At 53.2% G+C, this 16,333-nt stretch overlaps 1 protein-coding gene across 4 annotated transcripts; it reads right to left on the bottom strand.

Annotated features, from left to right (window-relative positions):
* Positions 1 to 802: 802 nt before the first annotated feature.
* Positions 803 to 15,977, bottom strand: LOC137352733 (apolipoprotein Eb-like). 4 transcript variants are annotated; one of them, XM_068018487.1, is made up of 4 exons: positions 15,908 to 15,977; positions 14,163 to 14,225; positions 3,940 to 4,087; positions 803 to 2,371 (listed from the first exon to the last, which is right to left on the bottom strand). In XM_068018487.1, the coding sequence occupies exons 2-4, from the start codon at positions 14,203 to 14,205 to the stop codon at positions 1,750 to 1,752; spliced, it is 813 nt and encodes a 270-aa protein (XP_067874588.1). In that variant the 5' UTR covers positions 14,206 to 14,225; positions 15,908 to 15,977; the 3' UTR covers positions 803 to 1,749. The 4 variants fall into 4 exon arrangements, with proteins under 4 accessions (XP_067874588.1, XP_067874589.1, XP_067874590.1 ...); XM_068018488.1 differs by lacking the exon at positions 15,908 to 15,977 and adding an exon at positions 14,665 to 14,768; XM_068018489.1 differs by lacking the exon at positions 15,908 to 15,977 and adding an exon at positions 14,678 to 14,762.
* Positions 15,978 to 16,333: the final 356 nt, after the last annotated feature.

Raw genomic sequence — 16,333 nt, 5'->3', positions numbered from 1 at the left:
GTACTGAGGGAGTGCTGCACTGTCAGAGGGTCAGTACTGAGGGAGTGCTGCACTGTCGGATGGTCAGTACTGAGGGAGTGCTGCACTGTCGGAGGGTCAGTACTGAGGGGGTGCTGCACTGTCAGAGAGTCAGTACCGAGGGAGTGCTGCACTGTCGGAGGTGCCGTCTTTCAGATGAGACATTAAACCGAGGCCCCCGTCTGCCCTCTCAGGTGGGTGTAAAAGATCGCACGGCCACTATTTGGAAGAAGAGCAGGGTGGGGGGGGGGGGGAGTTCTCCCCGGTGTCCTGGGGACAATATTTATCCCTCAAACAACATCAGTAAAAAAAAACAGATGATCTGGGTCATTATGACATTGTTGTTTGTGGGATCTTGCTGTGCCCACCCGGCTGCCGCGGTTCCTACATTACAACAATGGGCACACTTCAATAGAACTTCATTGGCTGTGAGGCGCTTTGGGACGGTCCGGGGGAGGTGAAGGGCGCTAGAGAAATGCACGTCCTGCTTTTTGTTGACTATTGGGAGCCAAAGCAAGTCTCAAACACAAGGTGTGAAAGGGCACTTATCAGGAATTACATTTGAGCTGAAGTTTGCCAAACTTTCCCCCACCCCCGGCAGGTACCTCGGGGGAGGGTGGGGGGAGGGGGGGGTGTGGTTTCCTTCTCCTTTGATATGTTGTGACTGATATTATCGAATTTCCCTTTGAGCACTGACACAGGAGGGACACTCCAGCTGAGAGGTGTGACTTTGAATCATTCAGAATGTACAATGTGTGAACGACAGAGAGCGCAGGAAACAAGCGGCATTTGAAATGATTTCTTTATTCAATTATTCATGTGAGCATAAAGGGTATAGAGATCCCGCATTCCAGTAAGGAACAGCAAAACAGCAAGCTTTCATTGATCGATAAATAGACGGCAGCCGCACCAGCTTATTCCATCCCCATTGATCAATTTGATCTGACACCGAAGGGTTTGGCATTGGAACCGTTCACTTCTTCCCGTTTCCTGTCCCATTCCCCCGTTAATTATACCGAGAAAAGGTTTCCTCCAATGGCAACCGATTATCAGAAAGATATCTCTCTCTGTAATGACACTGTCAATGTGCTCAAACTGAGATCATGTTTATAGTGTCTCTGGAAATGAGAGAGGAGGGAGAAATCGTCCCACCGTGTTTACGATGTTGTTAACACTCAGTGAGTGGGGGTAATCTTCCCACCGTGTTTACGATGTTGTTAACACTCAGCGAGTGGGGGAAATCTTCCCACCGTGTTTACGATGTTGTTAACACTCAGCGAGTGGGGGAAATCTTCCCACCGTGTTTACGATGTTGTTAACACTCAGTGAGTGGGGGTAATCTTCCCTCCCCTCAGCTGTCGGTTGAATACTGTTTGCCGAAAGCTTGTATCTGCATTTGTCTGAAAGTGTAATAAATCATAACCCAAATATTCATGTGCAGGGACCTGCGAGTGAGAGACTGGAAGAGTAGACCTTGGCAAGACCACACACTTATCCCTTGTTGACTCAGTGCAAGGCGGAGCATTGAGGAGCGTGTTTGAACAGGAAAGGCGGAGGGGGTTTCTACCCCTGCACACTGCCCTGTGCAAACCGGAATTGCCGAGGGTCTAGACTGCGGGACTCTGAGCAAGGTTGGGAGGGGGTGAGAGGGAAACAGAGGATTTCTGCTTAGCGCTGAAAGAGAGAAGAGAGGTTAAGGTTTATGAGCGGCAAACCTCCGCCGAGGTCGCTTCAGAAGCTGTTGGGTCTGGGCTCGTGCTGCCTGAGGGAATCAAACAGCTCGCTGAATCGTTGGGAGATCTCCTCAGCCCTGGTCTCAAACCACGAGCGGATCTCTTCCATCTTCTGGCTCAGGGTGGCCCGGAGGTCATCCGTGTTCTCCGAGATGTGGCTCTGAAGTGCCTCGGCCTTTGTCCTCATCTCGTTTGCCTGCTGGTTTAGCGTCTCCTGGATATTCCCAAGGTGTTCCTGCACCTTCTCGCCCACCGCCCGGGCGTAGGGCTCCATCATCTCCCGCAGGTCCTCAGCCCTGCGCTGGCTCTTGGCTGCCAGCAACTCTTTGTACTCCTGGAACTTGATTCTGATCTTCTCCTGGTCACGGTTCAGACGTTTGTGATACTTGCGTATGTAGAGGGCCAGGGTCTGCCGGATGTAGTCTACGTGCTGCTTCACCATCAGGTGGGTCTCCTCGTTATAAACCATCAGCATGGACTGGACTGCAGCCATGTCGCGGTTGAGGCGTTCCTGGAGCTGAGTGAGGTCAGAGTTGAAGGCCTCGGCGTAGGGCCCCAGTTTGGCACGCAGCTCGGAGGCAGAGATGTTGAGCTCGGTCATGCAGTCCGAGATGAGGTCCCTGCGGAGGAAAGGCGACAGTCTGAGCAACAATATGGCGCACACGTACAGGGTACCCTTTGACCTCGTGTGGGGCATCGCCGAGGCGCCTCGAGGGAGCATAAACTCAAGAATTGACCACAAAGCCGTAAAACAGGGCCTGAGCACGTGTTGGATCAAAAGGCGCTTTTGAGAAACGAGACTTGCATTTCTCAAGCGCCTTTCACCTCCCCAGCACGTTCCCGTACACTTCACAACCAATCAAGTACTTTTTGGAAATGTAGTCACTGTTGTAATGTAGGCGACGTGCACAGGAAGATCCCACAATCAGCAAAGTGATAACGACCCGGATCATCAGTTTTGTGAATGGGATGAAATCCTGGGCCAATAGCACGGCTTGGAGAGTAAGACAGCCAGATTTCATATGGCACCCTGAAGTGTGTTACTAATCTGCCTCAAACTCGAATGCCCTTCCCTCGAACGCTGTCATTCATCCTCTGCCTCTCACACTCAAGCTGGTGGGTTCATGTCCCGTCCAGAAACTACAACCCAGAGTCCTGGCCAATGCACCCTGTATCCGTACTGAGGGGGTGCCGCACTGTCGGAGGGTCAATGCTGAGGGAATGCTGCACTGTCGGAGGGTCAGTGCTGAGGGAGTGCCGCACTGTCGGAGGGTCAGTACTGAGGGAGTGCCGCACTGTCGGAGGGTCAATGCTGAGGGAATGCTGCACTGTCGGAGGGTCAGTGCTGAGGGAGTGCTGCACTGTCGGAGGGTCAGTACTGAGGGAGTGCCGCACTGTCGGAGGGTCAGTACTGAGGGAGTGCCGCACTGTCGGAGGGTCAGTGCTGAGGGAATGCTGCACTGTCGGAGGGTCAGTACTGAGGGAGTGCCGCACTGTCGGAGGGTCAGTGCTGAGGGAATGCTGCACTGTTGGAGGTCAGTACTGAGGGAGTGCCACACTGTCGGAGGGTCAGTACTGAGAGAGTGCTGCACTTTCGGAGGGTCAATGCTGAGGGAGTGCTGCACTGTCGGAGGGTCAATGCTGAGGGAATGCTGCACTGTTGGAGGGTCAGTGCTGAGGGAGTGCCGCACTGTCAGAGGGTCAGTACTGAGGGAGTGCTGCACTGTCGTAGGTGCGGTCTTTCAGATGAGACATTAATCCGAGGCCCACATCTGCCCTCTCAGGTGGGTGTAAAAGATCCCACGGCCACTATTTGGAAGAAGAGCTGGGGGGTGGGGGTGGGGGGGGGGGGGGAGCGGGAGTTCTCCCCGGTGTCCTGGGGACAATATTTATCCCTCAAACAACATCAGTTAAAAAAAAAGACAGAAGATCTGGGTCATTATCACATTGCTGTTTGTGGGATCTTGCTGTGCGCAGATTTCCGCTGCGTTTCCCACATTGCAGCAGTGAAAACACTTTAAAGTGAGTTCTTCATTGGCTGTGAAGCAGTCTGGGGCTCCTGAGGAGGTGAAAGGCGCGAGAGAAAAGCCAGCCTTTGTCCACGTGTCGGTCGTTACTGCATCTCTCACGATCGAGTGTTTCATTATTCAGTGTGAATTGTCGTGCAGTGCACACGCAGTCTACTCACCGCAATTGATCATCCAGCTCTACACTCTGAATTTTCTCCATCACACTCTCTGTTGACTGGGAGAGTTGGTGTATGAATGTCCAGAATTTTTCGATGGCCTCCTCCCATTTTGTCTGGGGTTCTTCCTGAAGGGGCACAGCCTGGGAACCTGAAGGAACGCAATTGGGCACAGGTTAAGCGAGTGGGTTGGTGATCGTCCGGGACTTTCAGCTGGGGATCCTTGGAGTAAGAAATCAGGAACGCTTTTGGACCTTCTGAATCTGATGACTGTTAGACATCCCAGTGATGAACGACCTCTTGCATTACAAAACTCAAGGAGAGTGAGGATGAAAAGAGACATGTTGCCAGTGGTGTTGTGAGTGCACATTAACACATTGCCACATCACAACCAACACCCCTGCAACCTGTCACTTCCCAGAACATAGACTGTCCACTGAGTATGGGATGTAAGAAAGACTCGGCAGTGTCCAGAGTCAGTGACAGGGACAGAGAGAGAAAAACAAACTGGGAAGAAACAACAAGCTGCATTTATATAGTGCCTTGGACGTAGTAAGAAAATGCCAACGCAACTAACAGGAGTGTAAATTTGACTAAGTTTGACCCCGAGCCACATCAGGTGATATTAGGGACCGGCGACCAAAAGCTCGGTTAAAGAGTTCGGTTTTTAAGGAGCGTCTTAAAGGAGGAGAGAGAGAGGCGGAGAGGTTTAGGGAGGGAATTCCAGAGCTTAGGGCCCCAGACAGCTGAAGGCACGGCCGCCAATGGTGGAGCGATGGGAATCGGGGGACGGGCAAGAGGCTGGAATTGGAGGAGCGCAGATACCTCGGAGGGTTGTAGGGGCTGGAGGAGGTTACAGAGATAGGGAGGGTTGTAGGGGCTGGAGGAGGTTACAGAGATAGGGAGGGTTGCAGGGCTGGCGGAGGTTTTAGAGATAGGGAGGGTTGTAGGGGCTGGAGGAGGTTACAGAGATAGGGAGGTTTGTGGGGCTGGAGGAGGTTACAGAGATAGGGAGGGGAGTAGGGGCTGAAGGAGGTTACAGAGATAGGGAGGATGGAGGGGCTGGAGGAGGTTACAGAGATAGGGAGGTTTGTGGGGGCTGGAGGAGGTTACAGAGATAGGGAGGTTTGTGATGCTGGTGCGGGGTTAGAGAGATAGGGAGTGTTGTAAGGGCTGGAGGAGGTTACAGTGATAGGGAGGGGTGTAGGGGCTGGAGGAGGTTACAGAGATAGGGAGGGTTGTAGGGGCTGTAGGAGGTTACAGAGTTAGCGAGGGTTGTAGTGGCTGGAGGAGGTTACAGAGTTAGGGAGCTTTGTGGGGCTTGATGAGGTTACAGAGATCGGGAGGGTTGAAGGGGCTGGAGGAGGTTACAGGGATAGGGAGGTTTGTGGGGCTGGAGGAGGTTACAGAGATAGGGAGGTTTGTAAGGGCTGGATGAGGTGACAGAGTTAGGGAGGTATGTGCGGTTTGAGGAGGTTACAGAGATAGGGAGGGGAGTAGGGGCTGAAGGAGGTTACAGAGATAGGGAAGGTTGTAGGGGCTGGAGGAGGTTACAGAGATAGGGAGGGTTGTAGGGGCTGGAGGATGTAACAGAGATAAGGAGATTTGTGGGGCTGGAGGAGGTTACAGAGATAGAGAGGGTTGTAGGGGCTGGAGGAGGGTACAGAGATAGGGAAGCTTGTAGGGGCTGGAGGAGGTTACAGAGATAGGGAGGGGAGTAGGGGCTGGAGGAGGTTACAGAGATAGGGAGGATGGAGGGGCTGCAGGAGGTTACAGAGATGGGGAGGGTTGTAGGGGCTGGAGGAGGTTACAGAGATGGGGAGGGTTGTAGGGGCTGGAGGAGGTTACAGAGTTAGGGAGGTTTGTGGGGCTGGAGGAGGTTACAGAGATAGGGAGGGGAGTAGGGGCTGAAGGAGGTTACAGAGATAGGGAGGATGGAGGGGCTGGAGGATGTTACAGAGATAGGGAGGTTTGTGGGGACTGGAGGAGGTTACAGAGATAGGGAGGTTTGTGGTGCTGGAGGGGGGTTAGAGAGATAGGGAGTGTTGTAAGGGCTGGAGGAGGTTGCAGTGATAGGGAGGGGTATAGGGGCTGGAGGAGGTGACAGAGATAGGGAGGGTTGTAGGGGCTGGAGGAGGTTACAGGGATAGGGAGGTTTGTGGGGCTGGAGGAGGTTACAGAGATAGGGAGGTTTGTAAGGGCTGGATGAGGTGACAGAGTTAGGGAGGTATGTGCGGTTGGAGGAGGTTACAGAGATAGGGAGGGGAGTAGGGGCTGAAGGAGGTTACAGAGATAGGGAAGGTTGTAGGGGCTGGAGGAGGTTACAGAGATAGGGAGGGTTGTAGGGGCTGGAGGAGGTAACAGAGATAAGGAGATTTGTGGGGCTGGAGGAGGTTACAGAGATAGAGAGGGTTGTAGGGGCTGGAGGAGGGTACAGAGATAGGGAAGCTTGTAGGGGCTGGAGGAGGTTACAGAGATAGGGAGGGGAGTAGGGGCTGGAGGAGGTTACAGAGATAGGGAGGATGGAGGGGCTGCAGGAGGTTACAGAGATGGGGAGGGTTGTAGGGGCTGGAGGAGGTTACAGAGATGGGGAGGGTTGTAGGGGCTGGAGGAGGTTACAGAGTTAGGGAGGTTTGTGGGGCTGGAGGAGGTTACAGAGATAGGGAGGGGAGTAGGGGCTGAAGGAGGTTACAGAGATAGGGAGGATGGAGGGGCTGGAGGAGGCTACAGAGATAGGGAGGTTTGTGGGGACTGGAGGAGGTTACAGAGATAGGGAGGTTTGTGGTGCTGGAGGGGGGTTAGAGAGATAGGGAGTGTTGTAAGGGCTGGAGGAGGTTGCAGTGATAGGGAGGGGTGTAGGGGCTGGAGGAGGTGACAGAGATAGGGAGGGTTGTAGGGGCTGTAGGAGGTTACAGAGTTAGCGAGGGTTGTAGTGGCTGGAGGAGGTTACAGAGTTAGGGAGCTTTGTGGGGCTTGAGGAGGTTACAGAGATCGGGAGGGTTGAAGGGGCTGGAGGATGTTACAGGGATAGGGAGGTTTGTGGGGCTGGAGGAGGTGACAGAGTTAGGGAGGTTTGTGCGGTTGGAGGAGGTTACAGAGATAGGGAGGGGAGTAGGGGCTGAAGGAGGTAACTGAGATAGGGAGGATGGAGGGGCTGGAGGAGGTTACAGAGATAGGGAGGTTTGTGGGGCTGGAGGGGGTTACAGAGATAGCGAGGGTTGTAGGGGCTGGAGGAGGTAACAGAGATAGGGAGGGTTGTAGGGGCTGGAGGAGGTTACAGAGATAGGGAGGTTTGTGGGGCTGGAGGAGGTTACAGAGATAGGGAGGTTTGTGGGGCTGGAGGAGGTTATAGAGATCGGGAGGTTTGAAGGGCTGGAGGAGGTTACAGAGATAGGGAGGTTTGTGGGGCTGGAGGAGGTTACAGAGATAGGGAGGTTTGTAAGGGCTGGAGGAGGTAACAGTGAAAGGGAGGGTTGTAGGGGCTGGAGGTGGTTGCAGAGATAGGGAGGGTTGTAGGGGCTGGAGGAGGTTACAGAGATAGGGAGGGTTGTAGGGGTTGGATGAGGTTACAGAGATAGGGAAAGTTGTCGGGGTAGGAGGAGGTTTTGAGATAGGGAGGGTTGTAGGGGCTGGAGGTGGTTGCAGAGATAGGGAGGGTTGTAGGGGCTGGAGGAGGTTACAGAGATCGGGAGGGTTGAAGGGGCTGGAGGAGGTTACAGATATAGGGAGGATTGTAGGGGTCGGAGGTGTTTACAGAGATAGGGAGGGTTGTAGGGGTTGGAGGAAGTTACAGAGATAGGGAGGGTTGCAGGGACTGGAGGAGGTTACTGAGATAGGGAGGGTTGTCGGGGCTCTTGGAGGTTACAGAGTTAGGGAGGATTGTAGGGGTTGGAGGAGGTTACAGAGATAGGGAGGGTTGTAAGTGCTGGAGGAGATTACAGAGATAGGGAGGGTTGTATGGTTTGGAGGAGGTTACAGATATAGGGAGGATTGTAGGGGTCGGAGGTGTTTACAGAGATAGGGAGGGTTGTAGGGGTTGGAGGAAGTTACAGAGATAGGGAGGGTTGCAGGGACTGGAGGAGGTTACTGAGATAGGGAGGGTTGTCGGGGCTCTTGGAGGTTACAGAGTTAGGGAGGATTGTAGGGGTTGGAGGAGGTTACAGAGATAGGGAGGGTTGAAGGGGCTGGAGGAGGTTACAGAGATAGGGAGGTTCGTGGGGCTGGAGAAGGTTATATAGATAGGGAGGTTTGTAAGGGCTGGAGGAGGTTACAGAGATAGGGAGGGTTGTAAGTGCTGGAGGAGATTACAGAGATAGGGAGGGTTGTAGGGTTTGGAGGAGGTTACAGATATAGGGAGGATTGTAGGGGTCGGAGGTGTTTACAGAGATAGGGAGGGTTGTAGGGGTTGGAGGAAGTTACAGAGATAGGGAGGGTTGTCGGGGCTGGAAGAGGTTACAGAGATAGGGAGGGTTGTAAGGGCTGGAGGAGGTTACAGAGATAGGGAGGGTTGTAGGGGCTGGAGGAGGTTACAGGGATAGGGAGGTTTGTGGGGCTGGAGGAGGTTACAGAGATAGGGAGGTTTGTAAGGGCTGGATGAGGTGACAGAGTTAGGGAGGTATGTGCGGTTGGAGGAGGTTACAGAGATAGGGAGGGGAGTAGGGGCTGAAGGAGGTTACAGAGATAGGGAAGGTTGTAGGGGCTGGAGGAGGTTACAGAGATAGGGAGGGTTGTAGGGGCTGGAGGAGGTAACAGAGATAAGGAGATTTGTGGGGCTGGAGGAGGTTACAGAGATAGAGAGGGTTGTAGGGGCTGGAGGAGGGTACAGAGATAGGGAAGCTTGTAGGGGCTGGAGGAGGTTACAGAGATAGGGAGGGGAGTAGGGGCTGGAGGAGGTTACAGAGATAGGGAGGATGGAGGGGCTGCAGGAGGTTACAGAGATGGGGAGGGTTGTAGGGGCTGGAGGAGGTTACAGAGTTAGGGAGGTTTGTGGGGCTGGAGGAGGTTACAGAGATAGGGAGGGGAGTAGGGGCTGAAGGAGGTTACAGAGATAGGGAGGATGGAGGGGCTGGAGGAGGCTACAGAGATAGGGAGGTTTGTGGGGACTGGAGGAGGTTACAGAGATAGGGAGGTTTGTGGTGCTGGAGGGGGGTTAGAGAGATAGGGAGTGTTGTAAGGGCTGGAGGAGGTTGCAGTGATAGGGAGGGGTGTAGGGGCTGGAGGAGGTGACAGAGATAGGGAGGGTTGTAGGGGCTGTAGGAGGTTACAGAGTTAGCGAGGGTTGTAGTGGCTGGAGGAGGTTACAGAGTTAGGGAGCTTTGTGGGGCTTGAGGAGGTTACAGAGATCGGGAGGGTTGAAGGGGCTGGAGGATGTTACAGGGATAGGGAGGTTTGTGGGGCTGGAGGAGGTGACAGAGTTAGGGAGGTTTGTGCGGTTGGAGGAGGTTACAGAGATAGGGAGGGGAGTAGGGGCTGAAGGAGGTAACTGAGATAGGGAGGATGGAGGGGCTGGAGGAGGTTACAGAGATAGGGAGGTTTGTGGGGCTGGAGGGGGTTACAGAGATAGCGAGGGTTGTAGGGACTGGAGGAGGTAACAGAGATAGGGAGGGTTGTAGGGGCTGGAGGAGGTTACAGAGATAGGGAGGTTTGTGGGGCTGGAGGAGGTTACAGAGATAGGGAGGTTTGTGGGGCTGGAGGAGGTTATAGAGATCGGGAGGTTTGAAGGGCTGGAGGAGGTTACAGAGATAGGGAGGTTTGTGGGGCTGGAGGAGGTTACAGAGATAGGGAGGTTTGTAAGGGCTGGAGGAGGTAACAGTGAAAGGGAGGGTTGTAGGGGCTGGAGGTGGTTGCAGAGATAGGGAGGGTTGTAGGGGCTGGAGGAGGTTACAGAGATAGGGAGGGTTGTAGGGGTTGGATGAGGTTACAGAGATAGGGAAAGTTGTAGGGGTAGGAGGAGGTTTTGAGATAGGGAGGGTTGTAGTGGCTGGGGGAGGTTACAGAGATCGGGAGGGTTGAAGGGGCTGGAGGAGGTTACAGAGATAGGGAGGTTCGTGGGGCTGGAGAAGGTTATATAGATAGGGAGGTTTGTAAGGGCTGGAGGAGGTTACAGAGATAGGGAGGGTTGTAAGTGCTGGAGGAGATTACAGAGATAGGGAGGGTTGTAGGGTTTGGAGGAGGTTACAGATATAGGGAGGATTGTAGGGGTCGGAGGTGTTTACAGAGATAGGGAGGGTTGTAGGGGTTGGAGGAAGTTACAGAGATAGGGAGGGTTGTAGGGACTGGAGGAGGTTACTGAGATAGGGAGGGTTGTCGGGGCTCTTGGAGGTTACAGAGTTAGGGAGGATTGTAGGGGTTGGAGGAGGTTACAGAGATAGGGAGGGTTGAAGGGGCTGGAGGAGGTTACAGAGATAGGGAGGTTCGTGGGGCTGGAGAAGGTTATATAGATAGGGACGTTTGTAAGGGCTGGAGGAGGTTACAGAGATAGGGAGGGTTGTAAGTGCTGGAGGAGATTACAGAGATAGGGAGGGTTGTAGGGTTTGGAGGAGGTTACAGATATAGGGAGGATTGTAGGGGTCGGATGTGTTTACAGAGATAGGGAGGGTTGTAGGGGTTGGAGGAAGTTACAGAGATAGGGAGGGTTGTCGGGGCTGGAAGAGGTTACAGAGATAGGGAGGGTTGTAAGGGCTGGAGGAGGTTACAGAGATAGGGAGGGTTGTAGGGGCTGGAGGAGGTTACAGAGTTAGGGAGGCTTGTAGGGACTGGAGGAGGTTACAGAGATAGGGAGGGTTGTAAGGGCTGGAGGAGGTTACAGAGATAGGGAGGGTTGTAAGGGCTGGAGGAGGTTACAGAGAGGGGGAGTGTTGCAGGGGCTGGAGGAGGTTACAGAGAGGGAGAGATGTTGGGGCTGGAGGAGGTTACAGAGATAGAGAGGGTTGTCGGGGCTGGAGGAGGTTACAGAGATAGGGAGGGGTGTAGGGGCTGCAGGAGTTTACAGAGATAGATAGGGTTGTAGGGGCTGGAGGAGGTTACAGAGATAGGGAGGGTTGTGGTTGGAGGAGGATACAGAGATAGGGAGGGTTGTAGGGGCTGGAGGAAGTTACAGAGATAGGGGAGGTTGTGGTGGCTGGAGGAGGTTACAGAGATAGGGAGGGTTGTAGGGGCTGGTTGTGGTTACAGAGATAGGGAGGATTGTAGGGGTTGGAGGAGGTTACAGAGATAGGGAGGGTTGTAAGGGCTGGAGGAGGTTACAGAGATAGGGAGGGTTGTAGGGGCTGGAGGAGGTTACAGAGATAGGGAGGGTTGCAGGGGTTGTAGGAGGTTACAGAGATAGGGAGGGTTGTGGTTGGAGGAGGTTACAGAGATAGGGAGGGTTGTAGGGGCTGGTTGTGGTTACAGAGATAGGGAGGATTGTAGGGGTTGGAGGAGGTTACAGAGATAGGGAGGGTTGTAAGGGCTGGAGGAGGTTACAGAGATAGGGAGGGTTGTAGGGGCTGGAGGAGGTTACAGAGATAGGGAGGGTTGCAGGGGTTGTAGGAGGTTACAGAGATAGGGAGGGTTGTGGTTGGAGGAGGTTACAGAGATAGGGAGGGTTGTAGGGGTTGGACGAGGTTACAGAGATAGGGAAGGTTGTGGTTGGAGGAGGTTACAGAGATAGGGAGGGTTGTGGTTGGAGGAGGTTACAGAGATAGGGAGGGTTGTGGTTGGAGGAGGTTACAGAGATAGGGAAGGTTGTAGGGGTTGGAGGAGGTTACAGAGATAGGGAAGGTTGTGGTTGGAGGAGGTTACAGAGATAGGGAGGGTTGTAGGGGTTGGAGGAGGTTACAGAGATAGGGAAGGTTGTGGTTGGAGGAGGTTACAGAGATAGGGAGGGTTGTAGGGGTTGGAGGAGGTTACAGAGATAGGGAAGGTTGTGGTTGGAGGAGGTTACAGAGATAGGGAGGGTTGTAGGGGTTGGAGGAGGTTACAGAGATAGGGAGGGTTGGAGGAGGTTACAGAGATAGGGAGGGTTCTGGTTGGAGGAGGTTACAGTGATAGGGAGGAGGGCGAGGTGGTTATGGAGGGATTTGAAAACTTGGGGGAAGGGCAGCAGAGTTTGTCCAACTGGTGAAATGATGAATTGTGAATGATGAGTTGTTTGAAGGAAGGGTGTGTCAGAGGGAGAGGATAGAAATGAGCTGATATTCACATTCCAATCTCACTGTGTACTGTTAGTCCATCAGTAATGTCCTCACAGGATCAACATCTCCTGGAGCTCTATTGTCAGGAGATGCCGAGAGATAAGGGGTAACCAAACAAATTCCACTGAAAAGATTTGGGAGAGAATCTCCACAGCTGGTCCTGTAAGCCGGTTGCTCACTGACAAAAACAATATCCCCTCCCCTCATTTCTCAACGTCATCCACCCGAGTGAAATTAGCGAATATCTTTCCGTTTCGAAACACTCAACTAGTTTTTCTGCTCAACACCTCACTGAATAAATCCATCGAGAAGGATAAATCGCAAATAAAATTAATATTCGACACAGATGTTCCTCCCCCCCTTCCATTTGTGTATCCCCCTCCCTACCTCTGTAACCTCCTCCAGCCCCTACCATCCTCCCTATCTCTGTAACCTCCTCCAGCCCCTACCACCCTCCCTATCTCTGTAACCTCCTCCGGCCCCTACAACCCTCCCTATCTCTGTAACCTCCTCCAGCCCCTACAACCCTCCCTATCTCTGTAACCTCCTCCAGCCCCTACCATCCTCCCTATCTCTGTAACCTCCTCCAGCCCCTACCACCCTCCCTATCTCTGTAACCTCCTCTAGCCCCTACAACCCTCCCTATCTCTGTAACCTCCTCCAGCCCCTACCATCCTCCCTATCTCTGTAACCTCCTCCAGCCCCTACCATCCTCCCTATCTCTGTAACCTCCTCCAGCCCCTACCACCCTCCCTATCTCTGTAACCTCCTCCAGCCCCTACAACCCTCCCTATCTCTGTAACCTCCTCCAGCCCCGACAACCCTCCCTATCTCTGCAACCTCTTCCAGCCCCTACAACCCTCCGAGATCTCTGCACTCCCTCCAATTCCGGCCTCTTGCCCATCCCCCGATTCCCATCGCTCCACCATTGGCGGCCGTGCCTTCAGCTGCCGGGGGCCCTAAGCTCTGGAATTCCCTCCCTAAACCTCTCCGCCTCTCTCTCTCTCCTCCTTTAAGACGCTCCTTAAAAACCGACCTCTTTGACCGAGCTTTTGGTCACCGGTCCCTAATATCACCTGATGCGGCTCGGGGTCCAATTTCACTCCTGTGAAGTGACTTGGGGTGTTTCTCTGTGTTTGAGGCACTATGTAAATGCAGGTTGTTGTTGGACTAACTGTGATACGGGTAGGAGGATGGGGTGAGGGTAGATTTTGTTCTCCGGGTTAGGGATCTGGGGGTGCCATCTGTGGGGAGCAAATCACCAGCCCTTTATTGAACCACCCAATTTACGCCCGGTTTAAACAGGCTGCACCGTGTACAGACTCCGGGAATTGATAGAGCTCAGCAGGAGGTCAGTCAGCTCTCACCCCACCTGGGGGAAACTGTCGCCATCCAAGTGAGGTCACTGCATTCACAAAGTTCGGACGCGCAATTGACCGAGGGGCACGGCTCGGGCTCCGAATGTCCCGCCACCTCCTCCGCAGACAATCTGCCATAACTCTGATCGTAAGTTCAGTAGGAGTCCCGCTTCCCCGCGGAGTAACAGCTACAGAGAGGACGGGAAGAGCAGAAAAATCCCAAGAGCACCACTCCCTCCCTCCCCCCCCTCAACCATTCCCTCTCCCCCTCCGCCCCCAACCACCGCCGATGCACAGCGATGGGAAATTGAAACAATTGTCCGGGAGACTCGAGGGGAAAAGGGCGTGATAAACACCGCAGGGCATAATGGAAACCTCGGCAGCGGGCATCGTAGGGGACGAGGGCAGATCCCGTCTGCTTGCCGTCTGTTAGCGACATCGCAAAGCAGCGTGAACACGAGTGTAGATGTTTGTGCCAGAGATGAGATCTGGCGGGGCCTGTGGGGGGATTGTGAGGGGGGACGATCCTGTCGTGTTTATGATGTTAACACGCATCGAACTGGGGGAGCTGCGCGGGGAGTGAGAATCTTCCTGTCCTGTTACTTGACTGCACTCGGGGATACCCTGCGACAAATCACTTAAAACCTAAGTCACCATGGGGGGGCCAGGGGGATTAAAATTCACAGTCACTTACCCACAATCAGAAAGAAAGCCAAAACAGTAACGAAAGTCTTCATGATTTCTCTATGTGGGAAACCTGTGGAAAGGAGAATGACAAATTAAAGCAATATCTGAAAGAACCACAACACAGACAGCATTTACCACTAAGTAACCATTAATTTACTCAAAGTACGTTTGTAAGAGATCTGTTACCCGCTCTCTCTCTCTCTCTCTCTGCCTCTCGCTGTGGGTTTCCTGGATTCACAGATCAAAGTGAAGTGGATCTGTCCAGACTAGTCCCCTTTTATAGCAGTGTGGTCGGAGCCAGTTTTACTCAGGGTTAGTGTAACAAGTTGTTGACAGCTTCTCCACCCACAGCACCAACCCCCAACCAAACACCCCCCACCCCACCCCTCCCGCCCCCGACTTCTGAATCTGCCTCTTGGCAGGCTATGTGGGATTCTGTTTTCTTTTAAACTTGTTATAATCTTCACCGAACCGATGGGTTACCGAATGTCAAAGACACACACACGCACACACACAGAGTACCAATTGTTCCCTCTGCTTTGTCCTGTTCAACTTTCTCCCACCATTGCGAACGCTTATGAACAGTGACTGACCTAACTGGACAGGTTTATTAATTCACTGCATTCTCTCTCTCTCTCTCTCTCTACTCTCTACTCTCTACTCTCACCCCTATGCCGCTTTACCCTCAACTCGAGTATTCTGTCCAATTCTGATCACAGTAGGAGAGATATGAGGGCAGTACAGAGAGAGTGCGGAAAAGATTCATGAGGGATGAGGGAGTTACGTGGATAGATTGGAGAAGCTGGGGCTGTTTTTCTTGGGGAAGAGAAGGTTGAGAGGGGGTTTGATAGAGGTGTTCGAAGCCGTGAGGGATCTAGACAGAGCAGATAGGGAGAAACCCCTTCCCATTGGTGAAAGGATAGGGAACAGGAGGGCCTGGAATATGCCCGAGAGAGTGCTGGAGGCAGTTTCAACCCAGGCTTTCAAAAGGATCATTCGTTACCTGAAGAGAAAAAAAAAATTGCAGGGCAATGGGGATAAGGCAGGGGAGTGGGGCAAGGTGTAATTGCTCTCGCAGCAAGCCAACAGGGGCACAATGGGCTGAATGGCCTCTTGCTGTATTGTAAGCATTCTCCGATTCTGGTTTCTTTCCCTTCTTGTCTGCCTCTGTTAGGCGGTTTCAACCCCGCCCCGCTCTGGAGCCCACACAATCCAGGCCGACCTTCCGCCCAGTGCTGAGGGAGTGCCGCAGGGTCGGAGATGCCGTCTCGCAGGAGGAGATGTTCAAAAACCGAAGCCGCTGTTTGAAGAAGAGCAGCGTGGGTGGGGACGCGGGGTGGGGTGGTGGCGGGGGGGGGGGGGGGGGATTTCTCCCACCCCTCTCTCAGGACTAACATTTATCTGTCAAAACAGCACCTAAAATTACCTGGCCCTTAGCACATTTGTGGGATCATGCTGTGCATAGGTCGGGCCTATTCCAGAAGGATAGGACTGCTTCCCCTCGAGTTGTCCTTTGTTGCAGCTCCCTGTTTCTCCGACCACATTCCCCCGAACTCAGCCAGCGCAGAGGGAGCATCACCCCAACGGCTGTCGATTGAGATGTCACTGAGGTCGGGCAAGTTGCTTTACAAATGCGCTTTCCTTCGTCACCCTCGTCCCCTCCAACCTCTAACCCTTCCGTCCTTTCTACTTTCCCCCCCCCCCACCACCTCCCTTCCTGCCGTTCCCTTTCCCTCTGATTTCCCTGCTTACCTCTCTTGTGTCTGAAGGAGTTTGAACTGCTGAGTTGAGTGACTGTCTTTATATATCTTACGTATGGTTGGAACGTACTCCCCTTTCATGCAGTTGTAATACAAGTGGAGCCAAATGCAATTCTTCCAACTCACAAGGCAAAAGTCCAAAGTCTCCCATAAAACAGGCTACAGGTCTTATCTCCGGTATCCTGGGACATCTTGGCTTCGATAAGATCCCCAAAGGAATTTCAATCCATTAGAATTGCGTATTTAAACAATTATCATCTCCTCTGGACCCTCTCGGGAGTTGGGACTGTCTCTATATACCTCAGGTGTATAAAGCAACTTGGCATTTTTAAGGGTTGACAATGTGATAAAGATCCAAAGGGGCCTCAGGATTGTCCCAAAGCTCCCATTGTCCAGTTCCTTAAAGGATGTTAACTGT

The sequence above is a fragment of the Heterodontus francisci genome, chromosome 39 (genome assembly GCF_036365525.1).
Source record: "Heterodontus francisci isolate sHetFra1 chromosome 39, sHetFra1.hap1, whole genome shotgun sequence".
Lineage (NCBI taxonomy): Eukaryota > Metazoa > Chordata > Chondrichthyes > Heterodontiformes > Heterodontidae > Heterodontus > Heterodontus francisci.
The sequence above is the reverse complement of the archived record's forward strand: the minus strand, read 5'-3'. Positions and strand labels throughout refer to the sequence as shown.

Bases quoted from the DNA above. Each gene is read 5' to 3' on its own strand.
- LOC137352733 (XM_068018487.1), bottom strand. From the start codon at position 14,205: ATGAAGACTTTCGTTACTGTTTTGGCTTTCTTTCTGATTGTGG. The intron at 4,088-14,162 runs GTAAGTGACTGT...GCGTTCCTTCAG, and splicing joins GGCTTTCTTTCTGATTGTGG to GTTCCCAGGCTGTGCCCCTT. The intron at 2,372-3,939 runs GTGAGTAGACTG...TTTCCTCCGCAG, and splicing joins GAGCTGGATGATCAATTGCG to GGACCTCATCTCGGACTGCA.